The 19,876-nt window shown below is 34.3% G+C and overlaps 2 protein-coding genes across 2 annotated transcripts; one reads left to right on the top strand and one right to left on the bottom strand.

Annotated features, from left to right (window-relative positions):
- Positions 1-6,324: 6,324 nt before the first annotated feature.
- On the top strand, positions 6,325-6,729 carry LOC114737043 (uncharacterized). The gene has a single exon (XM_028924939.1). The coding sequence runs from the start codon at positions 6,325-6,327 to the stop codon at positions 6,727-6,729; it is 405 nt and encodes a 134-aa protein (XP_028780772.1).
- Positions 6,730-18,373: 11,644 nt separating this feature from the next.
- Positions 18,374-19,186, bottom strand: LOC114737042 (subtilisin-like protease SBT5.4). Its single transcript, XM_028924938.1, has 4 exons — positions 19,088-19,186; positions 18,876-18,982; positions 18,691-18,788; positions 18,374-18,601 (listed from the first exon to the last, which is right to left on the bottom strand). Exons 1-4 carry the CDS (start codon positions 19,184-19,186, stop codon positions 18,405-18,407), a joined length of 501 nt encoding a protein of 166 aa, XP_028780771.1. The 3' UTR covers positions 18,374-18,404.
- Between the last annotated feature and the right edge of the window lie 690 nt (positions 19,187-19,876).

Here is a 19,876-nt window from a genome sequence, read left to right as displayed (position 1 = left end):
ATTACTTGATTCCAGTCGTTTATTTGAGTTGTTCTATGCTTGTTTTGGTTGTTCTTAATAGACTTTGCCTGGATATATATGATGTGGCCGACGTGGTGGTGATTATAAGTTTAAGGTTGGAGTTGATTGAGGTTCTTTGTGGGAGTTAGGAGTTGGCTTTCCCATTGCTCATACAGCAGAGGCCCTGCATAGAAGGAGGAGGGATGTTAAGCAATGGGGAATAGAGGCGAGAGCGAGAGATTGAGGAAGAACAACCGGAACCGGAGAGCGGGAGGTTGAGGAATGCAGGGCGAAAGAAGACTTTAAGGCGTCGGTTCATTTCTAATAGTTGGTGCACTGTGAGCGCTTGGATCACCTGAACGGATAAGATTTAAGATACTGAGGGACGCTGGGGTAAAACGTAAAAGGCGCTGAGAGGATCTGAACCCGGAAAGGATTGCTGTGCGTATTTTAGAGCTTCCGACAAGCAGAAAAGAAGCGCGAAGCCAAGCCCAAATTCGTTGGCCGCGACGCCAGCAGATCGAAGCTCGAACTCGCGGGCTCCGTCCTCGACGATCGTTCCAGTTGTCTTGGTGGAGTTCGGGTCGAACTGATGAGCCCATAGGCTTGAGCCTAATACTACCTTTGAAATCCATAATCCATAAAAGCCTATCAATTTATGGGCCGGCTTTAGCCCATTTAACATATTTAACAATTAACGCTGAAAATTATTAGTGTCTATAATTTTTTTCACCGGAACTATTATTATTAGGGTTAAGATACATCTATTATCCTAAAATGTTTTTAGAGTTTCATTCTAGAATATTTTGGGATGCAATTCTCCTCTGGTACGTTAAAACTGGACCAACCAACACCCCAACCCAACAGCACACAAACGTCCGTCCATTTTTTTTTGGTTTTGGCACAAGAGCTTTCTCCATTAAAGCACAAGGCGAGCTGGTTTTTTCAGCATTGTAAGAGGGGCCTTCGGTCATCTTGCTGCTGAAGCAAAATATTATCTTGATTATAAATATAAGAACTAATTCATTAATTTGAGTAAATTAATTAAATAAGTTATGTTAATTATTTATAATAAATATGTGTTGTCTTCGTAAAATATTCTTACTAATTAAATATGTTGGCTAGAATTATCATTATTAAAATAATGATTTTAAAAAAAATGCATAAATATGAAAAAACAAAGTAAATTATGGTCTTATATTTAAGACTAAAATAAAAATCAAATGAGATCTTATATTAAAGACAGAGGTAGTATTATTAAGGATTTTTCTCATTTAAATGGTGATAAAACGCAAGCTATCCCTGCGTAGTTGTAACAATCTTATATCTATGGCAAGAAGCAATCATGCCAGGCAACAAAGTAAGCTTTCTATTCTTCTTTGAGGAATATAAACAAGCATTTGGTGGGCAAGTGTATAGGTTATGAGCAGCAAATATCCGTCAGCTAATCTGCTGTACATTTGGCTACCGACTGCTACGAAGGCGTCAAATTGCAGGTGGGTAAATGTATAAACGACAAAGCATCCAAGCATTGAAACGTAGCCATATTTTTCAGAGTAAAAGGAAACAAGAACACTTGAACCATGCTATCCATTGCTATCAACACTCGAACCCAACCTCACAACCGACCTCTGGAAGGGATGACGGAAGGGGTAAGAGACATTGTATCATCACCTAGCACTCACGAGATTACCAGAAATGGGAAAACTCAGGCACAAGAATACGAGGGTATTGGAAAGGAAAAGGTTAATAATGCAGAATCTGATGGAAAAGGGAAAATGCAAAGAACTCAAGGAAGGTTTACTGGGGAAGTGTCACTCAAACCTCGAATGGAGGATTGGATGATGGAAGAAGTAGGAGAGGCTCCAGATGATATAGCAACCAGGGGGATTTCATACAGAGAGGCATTGAAAACAAAATCAAGCTAGGAAAAGGAACGAGAAAGGAGGAAACAGGCAGAAGAAACTTGGGATGGGAATCTTTTGTTTGGTGATAAAGGAGAACTAGGTGAAGGAGTCACAGTAGTGGATTCAGAAAACGGGCCACAGATAAAATTCTCGGAGGCAGAGAGAAGAAGGATGGAGCAAGTTTGGCGAGACACGCTTGTAATATCCTAAATTAATTTTTAAGATTTATGTAAAATATATATATAGATATAATAATAATAATATTTTATTATAATATTTTTTAAAAAAATTCAAACTTTTCACTGAAAAAGAGAGAAAGAGATAGAGTTTGGCAAGACACGCTTATAATATTTTATTATAATCTTATTATAACACCCCCACATATTTACTGGGGGAGGAGGATTTCAAACCCAACCTCCAATCCCAGCTACCCCCACAATTCATTTCCTCCCCACAAGCGCAAGAAGAAAAGAGAGAAAGAGAGTTAGAGTGTGCATGAGAGAGGATCATACCGGTGAAAAAAGAACAAGCTTTGAAGATATTTTATGTACATAAAATTACTTCTTTTTATCAAACTTTCTTTATGAATATTTTCTGTATATTTTAAACTTTCTATTTACATTATTACTATAGTAATTGGAGAAAATTTTAAGACTTATATATGATATAAGTATTAAGTTTTGATAAAAGATAACTATAGAAATTTAGAAGTAAATGATTTGTTAATTTTAATCAGTTTAGATTTATCTACTTGTTAGTTTTAGTATTTAAATTAATTTATTTAGTTGAAAATCTGTTATTTATGGGATATACCATATTTTTACCAATTAAATTTACGTTAAATAATTTATTTGGATTGTTTGACATATTATTGAGATTTTAATCGGTTTAATTTTATTTATTGGATAATTGAAGGTTTTAAAATAATTATTGTAGCTAAAAATTTTATTATTTATGGAAATATATATGGTAGTTTTGATTAGATTATTTATTTATAAATATTTGAAGTATTATTGAATTTTTGATAGTTTGATTTTGAGGTTTAAACTTAAAATGAGATTTTTAAAATTTAGAACATAATAATTTGATATTTGGAAATTGTGGAAAATCCTTTTTATTAAGGTAAATAATTTGGAGGTGGTAAATAAATAATTTGGCTTGTTAGAAAATTTTAAGTTATTTCTAAAATACTTAATAATTTTTGGATTATGAGAGTTGTTGGAATTTAGAATAAAAATTTAATTAAATTAGAAATTTAACTAATATAGAGAAGTTTAATTAATTAATTAATTAGTTTATATTAATATGTGGTTATATTAATTGTGTGGATTAATTATTGGTTGAGCAAAGGTTGACCTTGTGGTAATCCTTAGTATTGCTTTGACGAGAGGTAACCACTTTCTACTTGTTATATGTGCTAATATGTTGTTTCTGAGTATTTTGTTATTTTAGAATAATGATGTGTTATTTGAAACTCGAGTAGATATATTATACCTTTTGAACTATAAAAATTGTCTTGTGGGATTTTTGGAATTGTGATTGAGAAGATTGGAAAAGATATATGATTTATATCTTATGGATTATATTGAGAAAAGATTGAGACAATTTTGTTATATTGTGAATGGTTGGTTGTTGTTTGGATTTTGGATTGAGCTTTATCCTATCACATGATAAGGCCGCCATTAATGCACATTGGATGGCTTCCTTTGTCCCTAGAGTAAGGGATAGACCTTTGTGGCTTTTTATTCGTCCCTCAAAGTGTGGGATAGACCTATAATAAGGGATGGACATTTATCACTACTTATTCGTCCTCCAAAGTGTGAAATAGGCCTATATGTCAGATTAATCCCCTATAGTGAGGGATAGACTTATGTAACTTGTGTGTTAACCCCCATAATGAGGGTTTGGATGATTGATATTATTTGAATATACATATTTGTATTTTCATTGATATATAGATATTGAGATTTAATAGTTATCCCACTTGACACTTCACGAGCACATATTAGTATGTATGATGAGTTGGAAAGTTGGTTATTGAGGCGTTTGTCTCACCACATGGTTTTTACTATCTTCAGGTGATAGTTCAAGTAGTGGCCCATCAGGGAATGCTCTGGAGGCATAGTGTGCTGTTATAGCTTGTATAGCCTCCATGCTTTTGTTTTATGTGCTGACTTGTTATATATTGCCACATAAGGCTCATCTACTCTAATATTGTAAATTAATACTTTTAATTACTATTATCTGGTATGATCAGGCCACTAGAAGGCTAGAGACACCTCAGACTCTGTATGTGACACTCTTTTGAAAGTGTTGACTTTTGACTAATGGGCCTCATAACTTATATTAAAAATAATTTATCAGTTCGTATGTTGAAAAGTATAAGTTTGGTTTGGGCTAATGGTTGAATGATATTTCTAGACTTTGAAAGTCCAAGGCCCAAGTTAACGATCGATGTTGCTCATATTATAAGTTTATTTTTTTTAACCATGATAGCAATTTTAAAATTTTAAGATTTCTTCATTTCTATCATGGTTAATCTTTCAAATAAATTGTTTGATTTAATTTAAATAGGTTTTAAAAGAACGGTCGTCACAACGATTATCATCAAGCTCCTAGGAGAACAATTAGGATTCATGCAGATGAGGAGGAAAGTTCAACAACTATGGGGGGGAAAAGTGGAAAAGTGGAGATTTTTTACATTGGAAATGGATTCATGACTACAACATTCCAAGATGGAGATGACTACTTTTATGCGCTGGAGGGAGGTCCTTGGATGGTGCAGAACAAGTATCTCACTGTACAAACATGGAAAAAAAAAACTTTAATCCATGGAAAGAGAGCATTAACAGAATAGCTATATGGGTCAGGTTGCCAGGACTGCCGAGGGACTATTACGACAAAAAATTCTTTTACCACCTGGGGAAAAAGATTGGAACTGCAATCAGAGTAGATGAAATGACTCTCACCAGAGTAAGAACTATGTTTGCAAGAATGTGCGTCAAGGTTGACCTAAACGCACCCTTGCTTCCTGCTTATTCCGTCGATGGCAATCAACTCAGAATAGAATATGAGGGGTTAAACCTCATTTGTTTTTATTGCGGAATATTCAGACATGACGCAGACAGATGTCCAAGGAAGCAAGGAGCAGCTTCGTCAACTAGAATAAACCCAGTGAGGAGGGGGTGAGATCTGGAGGACAAAAAGCACTGGAGAATAGAACAACTAGAGAAGAAACCAGAAAGTTTGGTGAATGGATGATAGCTCAAAATCCAAGGAGAGGGGGAAGACCTGCTGTAAAAGACGTCAGAATAAGAGAAGTGCAGAAGAGAGAGGAGATTTGACAGAAGGATGGAAACCACCTCGAGATATGCTGTTCTGGAAATTGAGGAGGAGCAGAGTAGAGATGGGCACGTAGTAGTGGAGAAAAGGAAGCCTCTGAGTGAAATCTCTAACAATGGAGAACTAGGAGAGAGTGGAAAGCAAGAAAAGAAAATAGGAGGGAAAGCAGGGGCAAGTTGAAAATGTCAGAAGGAAAAGAGAAAAGTGCACCGTCATCCAAGAATAGAAAGGGAGAGAAGAAGGCAGCTACACAGAGTGAGGATTAGAGACTACAGATAGTAGGACCCAACAAGGGATCTAAGGAGAGGACAAAAGAGACACAAGGAGGACCAATTAGAACGAACCACCGGGGGCAAAGAGTCAAAATGAGAAGAAACAAACTAGGTTGGAGGAGTGTGAGGAGATGGATATAGGGGAGAAAATAATCCTGAAGGAGGTGGGCCGAGAATGTTCAAATTGTGAAGAAAGAAGTAAAAAAAATAAGGATGGGCCCAGGAGGAAAACATAGTGGACCACTTCCTTGAAAGCGTCCCTAACAAAGTAGGAGAAACCATAGAATTAGATGAAAGCAAACCACCAGACCCCTCTGACCCCAAAACTCCTTATGGGCCTCTTAGAAGTGGAAATCCACTCGCAGGCACAGAGAGAACACAGACAGCACAGGAAAAGAGCTGAACAAAGAGAGGTGGGACTCGAGGACGAGGAGATTCTAGTACAGAATACTGAACAGCCATGTGTTCTTTTGGACTAAAACTGAACTAAGGTTCGTTCCTTTTCCTGTATCTGATTATTATTACGATAATAGTTTGGAATGCAAGAGTAGTAGCTGGGAAGAGATTTGCCTTAGTTGTTAAGGAATTAAAGAGGAACTATAAACCCAAGATTGTGGTGTTAGTAGAGACTAGATGCAGCAAAGAAAGAGCCCAACAAGTAATAAAAAAGCTAGGCTTTAATTACTATGCAATAGTGGACACTAAGGGAATGTCAGGGGGATTTGGTTGCTTTGGGATAACAAGAGTTTAAGAATTAAGGTCGAAGAGTCACACCATCAATTTCTGCACTGCCAAATTATGGGATGGGGACGTGGAGAGTGGTTTTTACTAGGATTTATGCTAGCCCCTGTGAGACAAAAAGAAGAGAAATGTGGGAAAATCTGACCAACTTAGCAGAGAAGATCACTTCCCCATGGCTCCTTACTGGAGACTTCAATGATATTTTGAATGAAGAGGAGCAAAAAGACAGAGGAGGAGCAAATATGAAGAAATGTGCTTGGTTTAGAGCTAACTTAGATAGATGTAAGCTTCTAGACCTGGGATCAGAGGGACCCAAGTGCACTTGGAGAGGTCTACGAACTGGCTTTAAAGGAAGACTATATAAAAGATTAGACTGGAAACTTAGAAATATCCAGTGGAGGAACAGGTTCTACGATGTGCGAGTCAAAGTCAGACCAAGAGTTGGGTCTGACCACCACCCCTCCTAGTCTACATAGATCCAATCAAGAATTATAACTCAAAAGGGCCATTTAGATTTGAGGCAACCTGGTTAAAACATCTAAACTTCCAAGAGATGCTAAAATGCAAATGGGAATAGGAGGATACATGTGGGACTAGAGAACTTGGAAAAACATTTACTACAGTGGAACACTTATACATTCGGGCATATCAACAAAAAGAAAAATGAACTGTTAAGACGCCTGAAGGCGATACAAAGGAAACTCCAAGAGGGGTTTAACCCGTTTCTAGAGGATCTAGAGTATAAACTCATGGAAGAATTAAGAGGAATCTTAGAGCAAGAGGAAGTGTTTTGGTTCCAAAAAGCTCGTACACAATGGTTAAAGGATAATGATAGGAATACTTCCTACTACCACACTAAAACCACTGTCCATAAAAGGAAAAACAATGTGTCAACCATGAAAGATGATTATGGAAATTGGATTGACAATAAGGAGGAGCTCAAGGTCCTTATCAAGAAATTCTTCCAGAACCTTTACACAGAAGAAATTAAAGAAAGACCTTGGGTGAACACTAGACATAGCTGGCCACATGTTTCAAAGGAAGAGTGGCGAGAACTGGGTGCTGAGTTGACCGATGAAGAAATAAAGAAAGCCTTATTTTCAATAGGAGGAATGAAAGCCCTAGGAGAAGATGGTTTCCCGGCTGTATTCTTTCAGTGAAACTGGGAAATAGTTAGAAAAGAGGTCTGTAATGTGGTCAAGACAATGTAGGTTGACAAAGAGGAGATGCAAGAAGTAAACATAACCTTAATCACACTTATTTCGAAAGTGGAACTCCCAGAGAAAGTAAACCAATTCAGACCAATTTCATTGTGTAAGGTGGTGTACAAGTGTGTCTCTAAAATTCTAGTCCAGAGATGGTAAAAAGTTATAGCCAAAATCATTTCACCTTATCAAGTTAGTTTTGTGCCAGGAAGGAACATACATAACAACATCATTATCAATGAAATGATTCACTATATGAGGAAAAAACGAGGTAAGAAGGGCCATATGGCTATTAAGGTCGACCTAGAAAAACCATATGATAGAATGAACTGGGGCTATTTGGCAAAGGTCTTGCAAGATCTAAATTGCCCCAATGAGATGGTGAGTAGGTTGCTAAATTGCATGAATACTACCACCACCCAGATTCTCTGGCATGGGTCAAAACGGGAGGAATTTAAGCCGTCAAGAGGCTTACGACAGGGTGATCCTATTTCCCCCCATCTCTTTGTGCTAGGCATGGAAAAACTCACACACATGATCTTAGACAGAGTGAGTGAAAAAAAATGGAGAAGCTTGAGAGCAGGAATGAGAGGTCCAATAATATCTCATATGATGTTTGCGAATGACTTGGTTTTATTTGCAAAGGCAAATATGCCTCAAACTGATGTTATTCTTCAAGTTTTGTAAGTTTTTGGAGAGATTTTTGGGCACAAAGTTAGCAGTGAAAAAACACAAATTTACTTTTCCTCGAATGTCTCAAAAAGAGTGAAAGGGAGATTTGTGGAAAGAGCTAATTTAAACCAGTGGAAGACCTGGGACGATACCTGGGAGCTAATGTTACTTTCCCGAGGAAAAGAAGTGATAAACATAGAGCGCTCCTAGAGAAAATCAGAAAAAAGCTCAGTGGATGGAAAGCAGAAAGTCTATCACTGGCAGGAAGAATCACATTGGTAAAATCTATCACAAGCTCCATGGCTCTATATCCAATCTAGCATGAGAGGATCCCGTATGGAGTGGTTAATGAAATTGAAGGGATTCAAAGACAATTCATCTGGGGAGAACAAGAAGGGAAACGAAAATGGCATGCAATTTCCTGGGAAAAAGTATGTCAACCTAAGGAGCACGGAGGGGTGGGAGTGAAATCGCTGAAATTAGTCAATGAAGCACTCTTGTTAAAACTCATTTAGAGAATGAAAATAGAACCAACGGCTTTGTGGGTCCAAGTAATACAAGGTAAATACAGGAGGGAACAAGGCCCGATTATTAAGCCGGTCGTGCAAGAGCCCAATTCTCACCTATGGAAAGAGCTGGCAAAACTCTAGACAATCTTTAAGGAGAAGAAGCTTATAGAGATAGGGAACGAGGCAAACACCTACGTGTGCCTTGACTGGTGGATACAAGGGGAAGGTAGATTAATTGAGCATCTTCCAAAAAAGCACACAGTTAACTTGGAACTTCTAGTCAAGGACCTGGCCAATGAAGATGGCTCTTGGAATTGTATTGAAATATAAAAAGTAATACCTGATGAAATCAGAAGGAAGATACAACCGCTGTCGAGGCTAAATCTATAAGAGGAAGATGCGAGACTGTGGAAACCAGACACGAAAGGAGACTTCTCCACAGCCAGTGCTTACAAAAAGCTCAACAGACTCCCTAAGGCCACGAGTAAATTGTATTGGCAAAAGATACGGAAGCTCCAAGTGCCAAAAAGAATAAGAATCTTTATATGGAGAGCTTCCCACAATAGGCTACACACGAAAGGAACTTTAAGTAAATGGAATAGAGGAAGTGACAGATGCATAATTTGTCTTCAAGCCAAAGAAGACTTAATCCATGCCTTGAGAGATTGCAACAAAATAGCAGCAATTTGGAGAACCATCATTCCAAATAAACTAAAACACGGCTTCTTCAAAATGGATTGGGCAAGTTGGTTACAAAGCAACATAATGATAAGAGGGCAAAACCTAGAGGAAATACAATAGCCAAAATTATTTGTGACATGTTACTGGTTCGCTTGGAACTGGAGGAACCGAAGTAACCATGACGAGGAATTTGAACTACCGAGGAATGCGAGGGATGTAATTCAGGAGCATATCAGAAACTACAAGGGTAGGGAACCAGTAATGGAGGAGGAGGGAGGAAGAAAAGAGATTAGGTGGATTTGTTGGAAGCCACCGAGGAATAACTGGTGTAAATTGAACTCGAATGGAAGCATAAATCAAAGAAGAGAAGGGGGTATGGGGGAGTAATAAGGGGAGACTGTAGGGAATGGTTATGTGGCTTCTCGGCAAAATTGGAGGGGTCAACATTCAACAAGCAGAAGTGTGGGGTATTATTGAAGGGCTACAACTATGCAGACAACTCGAATTCAACAAAATAGAAATTGAGCGTGATGAGGCCTAGATAATAGATGAGATATAAAAGGAAGGCAAAGTGAAAGGTAGTTACAGACTCTCCAGGTTGCTGAAAGAGGCCCTACAACCTCATTGGCAGGTAGAATTCAAACATACTTACCGAGAAGGGAATCAGGTTGCTGACAAACTCACTGGTATGAGCCACGGAATAGAAGGGTCCCATCGGTGCTCGATGAACCCACCTTTTGCTGTGGAAGAATTAGTTAAACTTGATGCTGCTAGAATTGCTATCCCTATAAGAATAGAGATTCGCTAATGTACTGGGACTGGCCCCTTTTTTCACTGAAAAAAAAAAAAGGAAACAAGAACATAGGAAGAAAAGACTTTATCCTAACTAAAAGACCTTAGCCCTTTACGTAGGCTTTACACCAAGGAAACAAAAATCGAACCAGACTGGCTGGTTCAACCCAGAAATCGAGCAACCGGCTGTTCCAGTCTGGTTTGACAACTGAACCAAAAAAGAAATGAATCGGTACAAACCGAACTAAACCAGTGCGAATTGACAATAACCAGATGACCCGCTGGTTTGGACGGTTTACCTGGGTCACTCTTCTTTTGTCAAAAGAAACGCCGACATCCTAAGAAAGAAGAAAGTTCATTAGAGGAGGGAAGAAGAAAGAAAGAAAGACAAAAGAAAAATGGAAGAGGAGATGAAAAAGAAGACCTTACCATGAAAGAGCACTGAAAAATTATGATAGAAGATGAAGTGGAGAAGTTTTTTTCAAAATAGATAGCACGGAAAAAAAAAGTAAATGGTTTTAGAAGGATAGAGAGTGAAGGCTGCAAAAGAGAGAGACTGGAAAAATTAGAAGCAGAGCAACACCAACGATCGACGAGAGATTTGAACTGGAATTTGGAAAGAAAGAAAAGAAAGTATGGCTCTAATGGGTTGCCTCTAAACTTTTGTATGCGCCTCTCTGGCATAGCGTGTGTAGCCACTTAGCCTGCTACTCAATAGTCATAGTCTTTCTGATGGGATGATAGAATTATTACTAGTCTGGCACTACATTCATGCCTCTCTCGTTTGGGCAAATAAAAAATTATTTATATTATGTATTCTGTAAGCAGCTGGCATTACAATTTTATTGTTTGATAAAATATTTCTTAATATTCGTGTATTTTGGTATTGTTACGGTTAAATTATCATTATATTTTTTTATATTTTGATATTATGATAATCAATGTTTTATTTTATTATTATTATGAATTAAATTATATCATTTTAATAACCCCGAGTTAATTTTGGTTTGACCTAATAACCCTTGACCCATTGACTTGATCGGTTTAGTGTCCGATTTGATTTTTTGTTCCTTACTTTACACAGACAATGTGCTTACTAAATAATAGTGTACATAAAATCCATAAACCCATGTTTAAAGAACATGACTCTATCAGACCTATTATCCTAACTAAAATATCCATTTTCTAATAAGGAAATGTTTAAATGGAAATCAAACCATAATTTTAAAAATATTTTTATAATATACAAACTAAATATGTGTACAAGTCTGTCTCATTTTACAAAAAAGCTCTTCCCACTTGCCATAACTTCCGGCAAATAGATAATATTTTTATTAATAAATGCATAAATTCCAGAAGAGTGGCTAACTGCTCATTTATGGCGGCGACGGAGGCGACAGCGGCGGCGACGGAGGCCGGTGCGAGGTTCTGTACGATAGCATCGCCTGGTCCACTCTTTCCGGCGGAACACACCACCGCAATGCCTCGCTTGGCCGCATGAAATGACCCTATGGCAACGCTGTCGTTGAACAGTTCGGAGGACGTTCCTCCCAACGACACCAATATGACGTCGACGCCGTCCTCAATTGCTGCGTCGAAGGCTCCCAATATATCTGCATCGAAGCACTCGCTACCATCGACCGGAGCCCAGCACACCTTTTTCCGATTGAATCGTCGGAATGTTAGTTAAGCTCAAGCGAATCGAAGAGGCAGAATAAAACAAATCAAAATAAATTAAATATGACTAATTGGTTAATCATCGGAACCTTGTAAGCTGCAACGCGGGCTCTCGGCGAGCCGCCCTTGGCAGAACCAAGGCCTTGGCCGCAGACACTGACGTCGGCGACGAAGTTGCCGGCGGCGGTAGATAAGGTATGAGAGCCGTGACCCTCCTTGTCACGTGGCGTGTCAAACGATGCGTTTAATTTTCCCGCAACTGATGCGTACCCACGGTTGAAGTACCTTGCTCCTATTAGTTTCCTGCCACCACAAAATTATTAATTTACATATAATGCTATTTCTATAAAATCAAGAACAAAACAAATCTGAAAATTATCAAGCCCTTGATCTAAAGCCTGAACTTTAAACGAAATGTGATCAATCTAGCACATTGATCTTTTTCTTATAATGCATCCAACATCTTAATTTTATTTTTTGGTGCATTTAACTCCCTAATCTTATTTATAGTACATCCTGCATCTTAAGGTTAGGATATTGAATGTAATTATAAAATAGCATTAGGGTGGTAGACACCTTTAGCCTTACTTAAACAATCAAAATTTATCCAAAATAGATGTCATATTTTTGTTGAAGTCCATGCAGTCCTAAATATAAAAAAAATAATTAATTAATTTATTAATATTAAAAAATAGTTAAATTAATTATTCAAAAATATATATTATTTTTTTAAAAATCCTCTTTAATTATTTATATTAGAATTTTCATATGACGTAAACCCTCTTAATATGTACAATTAATAACGATAGTTTGACCAAAAAAATTATAAATTTAATAAATAAAGTAGATTGAGAGTCTTATATTTAAAATTAAAATAAATCTCATAGCTAACTCTCATATTTAGAAGTATAAAAAGTATATTAATTGAAAGCAATGAAGTTGAGAATTTGAAGAATATTGTGAGGAAGTGAAAAAGAAAGAAAGGAGAATGAGAATTAGGTCTAATAGTAGGGGATAGTCCCCTACAGTGTAGTGAATGAGCGAAGTGCTTATATTTAATGCTTGATAATATTTCGAATAAAGTTACCTCTAATGAGAAGATAGTTACATGAGGATAGCTATGTCTGCTGAAAACAAAGAAAGAAAGAAAGGAAGGAATGGACCTGTTGCAGCGAAAAGTGGGATCAGATTGATTTTGGCAGATACCTCTCCAATTGGAGGGAATTGGTCCATAGCCTTCATCACTGAAGCTCTGTGCTTCCGGCCGCACTCCTGTTCATTTCCAGTAATATCAAAGTTAGCCAACGCGCTTCATAACCGTCACAGGGGTTCCCATTTGGTGCTCATCAGGTGATGAGCACCCAATGCTCATCACCTGATGAGCAATCTGGACCGTCCAGATTTAATGTGGACGGTTCAGATTTAATATCATTAAATAATTATTTTAAAATAGAAAAAATTATATTTTTAAAAATGATAGTTATGAGATTATCTTTATTTTTATCTTATACCTATTAAAATAATTATTTTTTAAAAAATAAAAATAAAAATAAATCTGGACCGTCCAGATCAGATCTGGACGGTCCAGATGGGTGATGAGCATTGGGTGCTCATCACCTGATGAGCACCCAATGCAAATCCCCGTCACAGAGCTAACTCATTCATTATCCCCTTCTCATCCATTCATGCATCCTCCTTTTCTTTATTCTCACTTTGGGCACGCCGCATGCCACGTTGGTTCTTGTCGCTTTTATTACTGGCCTCTTTTGACAATAATTTTATACTTTTGATTATTTTACTTTATACAGACTTTAGTTTGATTTTTTAATTTTATAAATTATTTTTTTATTTATCTAATTCTAACGCTATTAGTTTTATTGGTGAAAAATATTGGCATTACAATTTCAAATGTCAATAGAATATTTTGAAATAACATATTAAACTTTTAAAAATTAAAATAAATAAAATAAAATATTATTATTTATTCTTGTTCTGTTGCAATTTAAAATTGCAACTAAATTTCTCCCCGCGTAATACACATACTAGTATATTTGATTAGATATGTAATTAGACAATACTTATATCTAATTTAATATATTCAAATCTCAATTAAGATTTTATTTAAATCCAAAATTAATTATTATTTTTCTAAATTGGGCTTCCAATTAAAATCTCATTTAATTATATTGCTATCTATTTAATTTAACAAATTTAAATCCCAATCGAACTATTATTCAAATTGCACATTGTCATACCCGACTCATTTTTAAACGAATCAGGTATTACAAGGTTTTAAGAATATAGCTTATTGATAGCTTCCATCTTTAAAATCATTTCAAGCTGCCTTTTTTATTTTTAAAGATTAAATATAAGATATTATGAACTATGATATTATGAACTATTCGTTATCTTTGACTGCGTACAAATTATTTTAATATTCAATACCCATTAATCCAATCTTTCTAGTAACTTTTTAGGTATTTCCAACAGCTGAATATTCAACTTTAGGGCATAGACATTAGAAGAGTAGATTTTCCTATGTATAATTAATCAATAAAAGAAAAAAAAATTCCATGCTTTTAGTTATTGAATCATATTAAACAAATATTATAATTCATTCTCTTTTCTTTTATACAATATTATAATTTATTCTGAATAGACAATGAGAAAGACATATTATTGGGTCTTTATATAAGGGGTCTTATATAAATAAATAAAATAAATAAATAGTACCATTTCTTTTTAATGTGATGTATGAATATAGACTAACAAGTATAGCAGAAGAACCGGTCACAAGAACCATTAGTGAACCAAGTATAGCAGAAGAACCGGTCATAAGAGCCATTAGTGGGGACTACATTTGAAATTGAAGTAAAAGAAGACAACAACCTCAATGAGATTGACATTTTTTTTTTGGGAAGATGTCAAGAAGCTCTACATTCAAGAATCGGTTGGATTAATTAATAATAAATTAGAAAATTAATACTCTTCCGGTCTTTAATATAAAAACCATTTAACTAATTTGATTAGATTAAGGAAGTTAGGTAAGTTAGTTAATTATAAAAAATGTGACACGTTTTTCCTAAAACACCATAATCATCTTTCTTAATACCCATTCTCCCTCTTCTACTTGATTATAATTAAGGGAATATCTATAGGGGTAATTTAGAAAAAAGTGATAAATATGACAAATAGGTCTTATATTTAGAATCAAAACTAATTCAATAATTGGGTTTTATACTAAGGAACTGAAAAGTATAATGAGATAACTTTCTTTTTAATGATTCCGTTCACGTATGTACTTATGAGTCAACGATCTAGTTTCAAAAAACTACAATTCAATCACATGAAAATAATCAATTGCACGTTCGAGATGATGGCCCCGCTATATTTATTGGCTATTAGACTAATCCAATTCTGACCCTTTTGATATTTGAAATCTCTCTTTTGAACCCGAAAAATAAAAGGGAATTTTGGTTAAAAATAGTTTGGAAATTTTATTGGCTAAAGGTAGTGGTGCAACTCATTTTTAATAATGCAATTTTACTTGGTTTATGTACAATTTATTTTTAACGATATATGCATATTCATAACAGAGGTCATTTGCACAAAACTGAAAATATGTTAGGGGAAATCACAAATAAAGACCCTCGAATTAGCAAAATCACTCTATAGTCATCTGAATAAGCCAAATTACCATGAGGGACCGGGTCTCAAATTACAATTATGAAATCATGGCCAAATTACCAAAATACCCCTCTTTAATTTTTTTTTCTAAAAAAAAGAAAGCCACTGCCTCATCGGAATCCGACCACCGGTGCCGGAGCTCTGGCGGCTGCTTCCGGCCACTGCCGATGGCCTTCCTGTTTTTTTTTTTTTTGCAACTGCTTTTTTTTTTAAATAGTGGGGGAAGTGAGGTTGGGGGGATTTCATCCCCCAACCTAATGCTTCCCAAAATAAGGAATGACCATTGAGCCAACAAATTTTTGTTAACATTATAATGCAAAAAAAAATATAAGTTAACTCATTTACTCTTGTTCCAGGTGATAACAACAATACATTTGGAAATAACAAGTTCTGATTGTAAAATAACACGCATGGAATAAAAATTTAACAATATGTTTTTTTTATAACAATAAATTTTGTTGCAGGTAATAACAACAATACATTTAAAAATAACAAGTTCTTATTATAAAATAACAAGTTTGGGATTAAAATTTAACAACACGTTTTTTTTATAACAACACACTTTGTTTCAAGTGATAACAATAATACATTTAAAAATAACAAGTTCTGATTATAAGATAACAAGTCTGGGATTAAAATTTAACAACACGTTTTTTTTTATAACAACACACTTTGTTTCAGGTGATAACAACAATACATTTGGAAATAACAAGTTCTGATTGTAAAATAACACGTCTGGAATAAAAATTTAACAATATGTTTTTTTATAACAATAAATTTTGTTGCAGGTAATAACAACAATACATTTAAAAATAACAAGTTTTAATTATAAAATAACAAGTTTTGGATTAAAATTTAACAACATATTTTTTTATAACAACACACTTTGTTTCAAGTGATAACAACAATACATTTAAAATAACAAGTCTGGGATTAAAATTTAACAACACATTTTTTTTATGACAATTAATTATTTTATACTTTTGAAAAATAAATTATTTATAACTTATAAAAATATTTTTAATATATTTATTTCTCTAAAATATACTTTTTAATCTATATATCTATACAACTCATTATAAATCAAACTACTTCTTATAAATTATAAAGTATTTATAATTAGGTATTTTAATCTATTAATCATAGTATAAATTTTATATTATTTCATTCTTTAAATATTAAAAATAGTTTTTATATTTAAAGAATAAAATAGTATTTTTAATTATAAATTAGAGATAAATTTCATTTATAAATTTAAGCAGTCAAAAAGTATTTTTAATCCACAATAAATTGTACTATTTATAATTTATAAGAAGTAGTTTGATTTATAATGAGTTGTATAGATATATAGATTAAAAAAAATTAAAAAGAAAATAAAAAAAGTGTGTTGCCATTTTCCCTAAATTTTATTTATAAATTTGAACAATAAAAAAGTATTTTTAATCTATAAAAAATTATACTTCAAGTTCTGATTATAAATTGGAGATAAAAATTATTTTTTTAACAAATTAAATAGATTACAAGTACTTTTTATAAGTTATAAATAATTTATTTTCCAAAAGTATAAAATAATTAATTGTTATAAAAAAAAAGGCGCTGTTAAATTTTAATGCCATACTTGTTATTTTATAATCAGAACTTGTTATTTCCAAATGTATTGTTGTTATCACCTGAAACAAAGTGTGTTATTATAAAAAAAACGTGTTGTTAAATTTTAATCCCAGACTTGTTATCTTATAATCAGAACTTGTTATTTTTAAATGTATTGTTGTTATCACTTAAAACAAAGTGTGTTGTTATAAAAAAAAACGTGTTGTTAAATTTTAATCCCAAACTTGTTATTTTATAATAAGAAGTTGTTATTTTTAAATGTATTGTTGTTATTACCTGCAACAAAATTTATTGTTATAAAAAAAATATAGTGTTAAATTTTTATTCCAGACGTGTTATTTTACAATCAGAACTTGTTATTTCCAAATGTATTGTTGTTATCACCTGGAACAAGAGTAAATGAGTTAACTTATATATTTTTTTGCATTATAATGTTAACAAAAATTTGTTGGCTCAATGGTCATTCCTTATTTTGGGAAGCATTAGGTTGGGGGATCAAATCCCCCCAACCTTACTTCCCCCACTATTTAAAAAAAAAAAAAGCAGTTGCAAAAAAACAAAACAAAGGAAGGCCACCGGCAGTGGCCGGAAGCGGCAGCCGGCGCCTGAGCTCCGGCGGCCGGACCCCGCCGGCAGTGGCCGGAAGCGGCCGCCGGAGCTCCGGTGAAGCAGTGCCTTTCTTTAAAAAAAAAAATTAAAAGGGGTATTTTGGTAATTTGACCATGATTTCATAATTGCAATTTGAGACCCGGTCCCTCATGGTAATTTGGCTTATTCAGGTGACTATAGAGTGATTTTGCTAATTCGAGGGTCTTTATTTGTGATTTCCCCAATATGTTATACACAACTAGTTTTTTTTGAAAAAAAATTATACCCACTCAACTTCAAATCTTTTTAATCAATGAAATCTTTCAAACAAATACTTTTAATTGATTTTCTCAAAAAGTTAAACTAAGTATCCTCTAATTCTATTTATAGGTAGAAAGAGAAGAAATTTTCTTATCCTATTTATATGACAGAGATAAATTTTTCATATAAACATATAATTTTACTTTTTATTCATTATTTGTTATTATGTTGACTTTGCTTTTATTTGTATAATACATATTAAATAGAGATAAAGGTGAAAAGTTATTAAATTTTAAATTAGAGTTAATAAAATTTTAAATTTTTTTAAGCCTAAATGACTTATAAATGGGATCATAGTAGATACTAGTGGTAGCAATAGGAGGCTGTGAAGTCAACCCTCCTTGTAAGTATGTCCATATAATATATGTGAAAATTTTTAATATTTATTTTTAAAAAAATTCAAATCATGTTAGATAACTGAGGGAACTCACCTGTATCGAGGTTGGCTATAATCACGTCTTCACCAAATCTGGCTTTGTTCCATAATGAGCTGGAAGGTATCACTCCATTCTGTTCTAATCCAAGGAAATCCCATGACCTTGTGGTGTGTAGTTTCCTTCCCCTGTTCATGAACACCGACAACACTCTGGGATGCCCTGTTTTGCCCGCCAAAAAAGAAAATGCCTCAGAAAACGAAAGAAACAGAGAGAAAATAATAATAAAACCACAAGGCTCTGTTTCTCACTCGCTATCTCCTCTGCCACATCTTGTTCCAGAGTCGCAGCAAAACCGTTTATATGCCTCGTGTATGAGTAAAAGATCAATTCTTTTGCTGTATCAGAACTACAATGGAAGCAAAATCAAGCATTTTAAGGTTTGACCATATATATGTATATATGTTTAGTTCAGATATGAATCTTATAAGCATACCTTCCCAGAAAAGATCCCAGAAACTCATAGTGGGAGTTTCTGACATTAAAATCAGTAGAAGACAAGTCTGGATCATGTGAGTGGGATCCCAAGTAGACGATATATGGCTACAACCACCACCAGAAAGATTAAAGATGTTTCACATGTAACAAATCACAGAGAAGAACTAAGTTTTGTTTGGATTTTCAGAGCTGAGATTGATGCTTATTTACCATTTTCTCAGCAAAACAGGGATCTTGCAGAAGACAGATGAGCAGGATTTGAAGAAGAAAGTGATGATGAGAGGCAGAGGAGCTCATTGGTTTCCTCATTCTGCTTAATGCCTTCGCCTGTCTTCAACTTTGGCCTAGTAGAGCTCCTATATATAGATTATAAGTAGGGCAGACCCATATAAGGAATCATACAATTTTAAATCAGGACAAACAAAAAGGGAAATATACTTCAACAGTTTTAGTCACAAGAATGAAATCTTAATGCATCATCTTGTTGGTGTTGATGTAGATGGTTTGCGGGATCAAAAACACATAAAAATGCTTGTTGGCTTAGGAGCTGTTTGGATATTGCCAAAATCACTTCCTAAAAACATTTTTCTGTAAAACAAGACAAATTCCTCTAGATACTTATTTCGTAAACCATAAAAACACTTTTGAAACCGTAGTTTGGTTTTTATCCAAACACTTCCTTAAATGATTCTGTAGTTGTTCTTTAGATTATTATTACCAGTGGAATTTTACATGTGTAATATCTTATTTGACTCTAGTTTAAATTAGTTGGAGTTCAATATTACTTTTGAAAGACCTTTCTAATTGCTATATCTTTAAAAGAGGAAAAAAAAAATCTTTTTAATGTTTGTGAATATGAAAAATTGCTTGGAAAGTCCCTTATTACAGAAGCTTTTTTATTTAAAAATACCTTAAATTTCTTTAAGGAGTAAATTTGTTCAAGGATCAAGATATAACTTATTTTCAGTTGTGTGCATAATGAAAGACATTTGCATATAA

The sequence above is a fragment of the Neltuma alba genome, unplaced genomic scaffold (genome assembly GCF_004799145.2).
Source record: "Neltuma alba isolate B1F8T4 unplaced genomic scaffold, ASM479914v2 tig00013398_pilon, whole genome shotgun sequence".
Classification (NCBI taxonomy): domain Eukaryota; kingdom Viridiplantae; phylum Streptophyta; class Magnoliopsida; order Fabales; family Fabaceae; genus Neltuma; species Neltuma alba.
This window is presented reverse-complemented; position numbering and strand designations above follow the sequence as displayed.

Excerpts from the sequence above, each read along its gene's own strand:
- LOC114737043 (XM_028924939.1), top strand. The coding sequence starts at position 6,325 with ATGGGGACGTGGAGAGTGGTTTTTACTAGGATTTATGCTAGCCCCTGT.
- LOC114737042 (XM_028924938.1), bottom strand. The coding sequence starts at position 19,186 with ATGAGGAAACCAATGAGCTCCTCTGCCTCTCATCATCACTTTCTTCTT. Across the intron at positions 18,983-19,087 it reads CCTGTTTTGCTGAGAAAATG|CCATATATCGTCTACTTGGG; the intron begins GTAAATAAGCAT and ends TGGTGGTTGTAG. Across the intron at positions 18,789-18,875 it reads CTGGGATCTTTTCTGGGAAG|TTCTGATACAGCAAAAGAAT; the intron begins GTATGCTTATAA and ends CTTCCATTGTAG.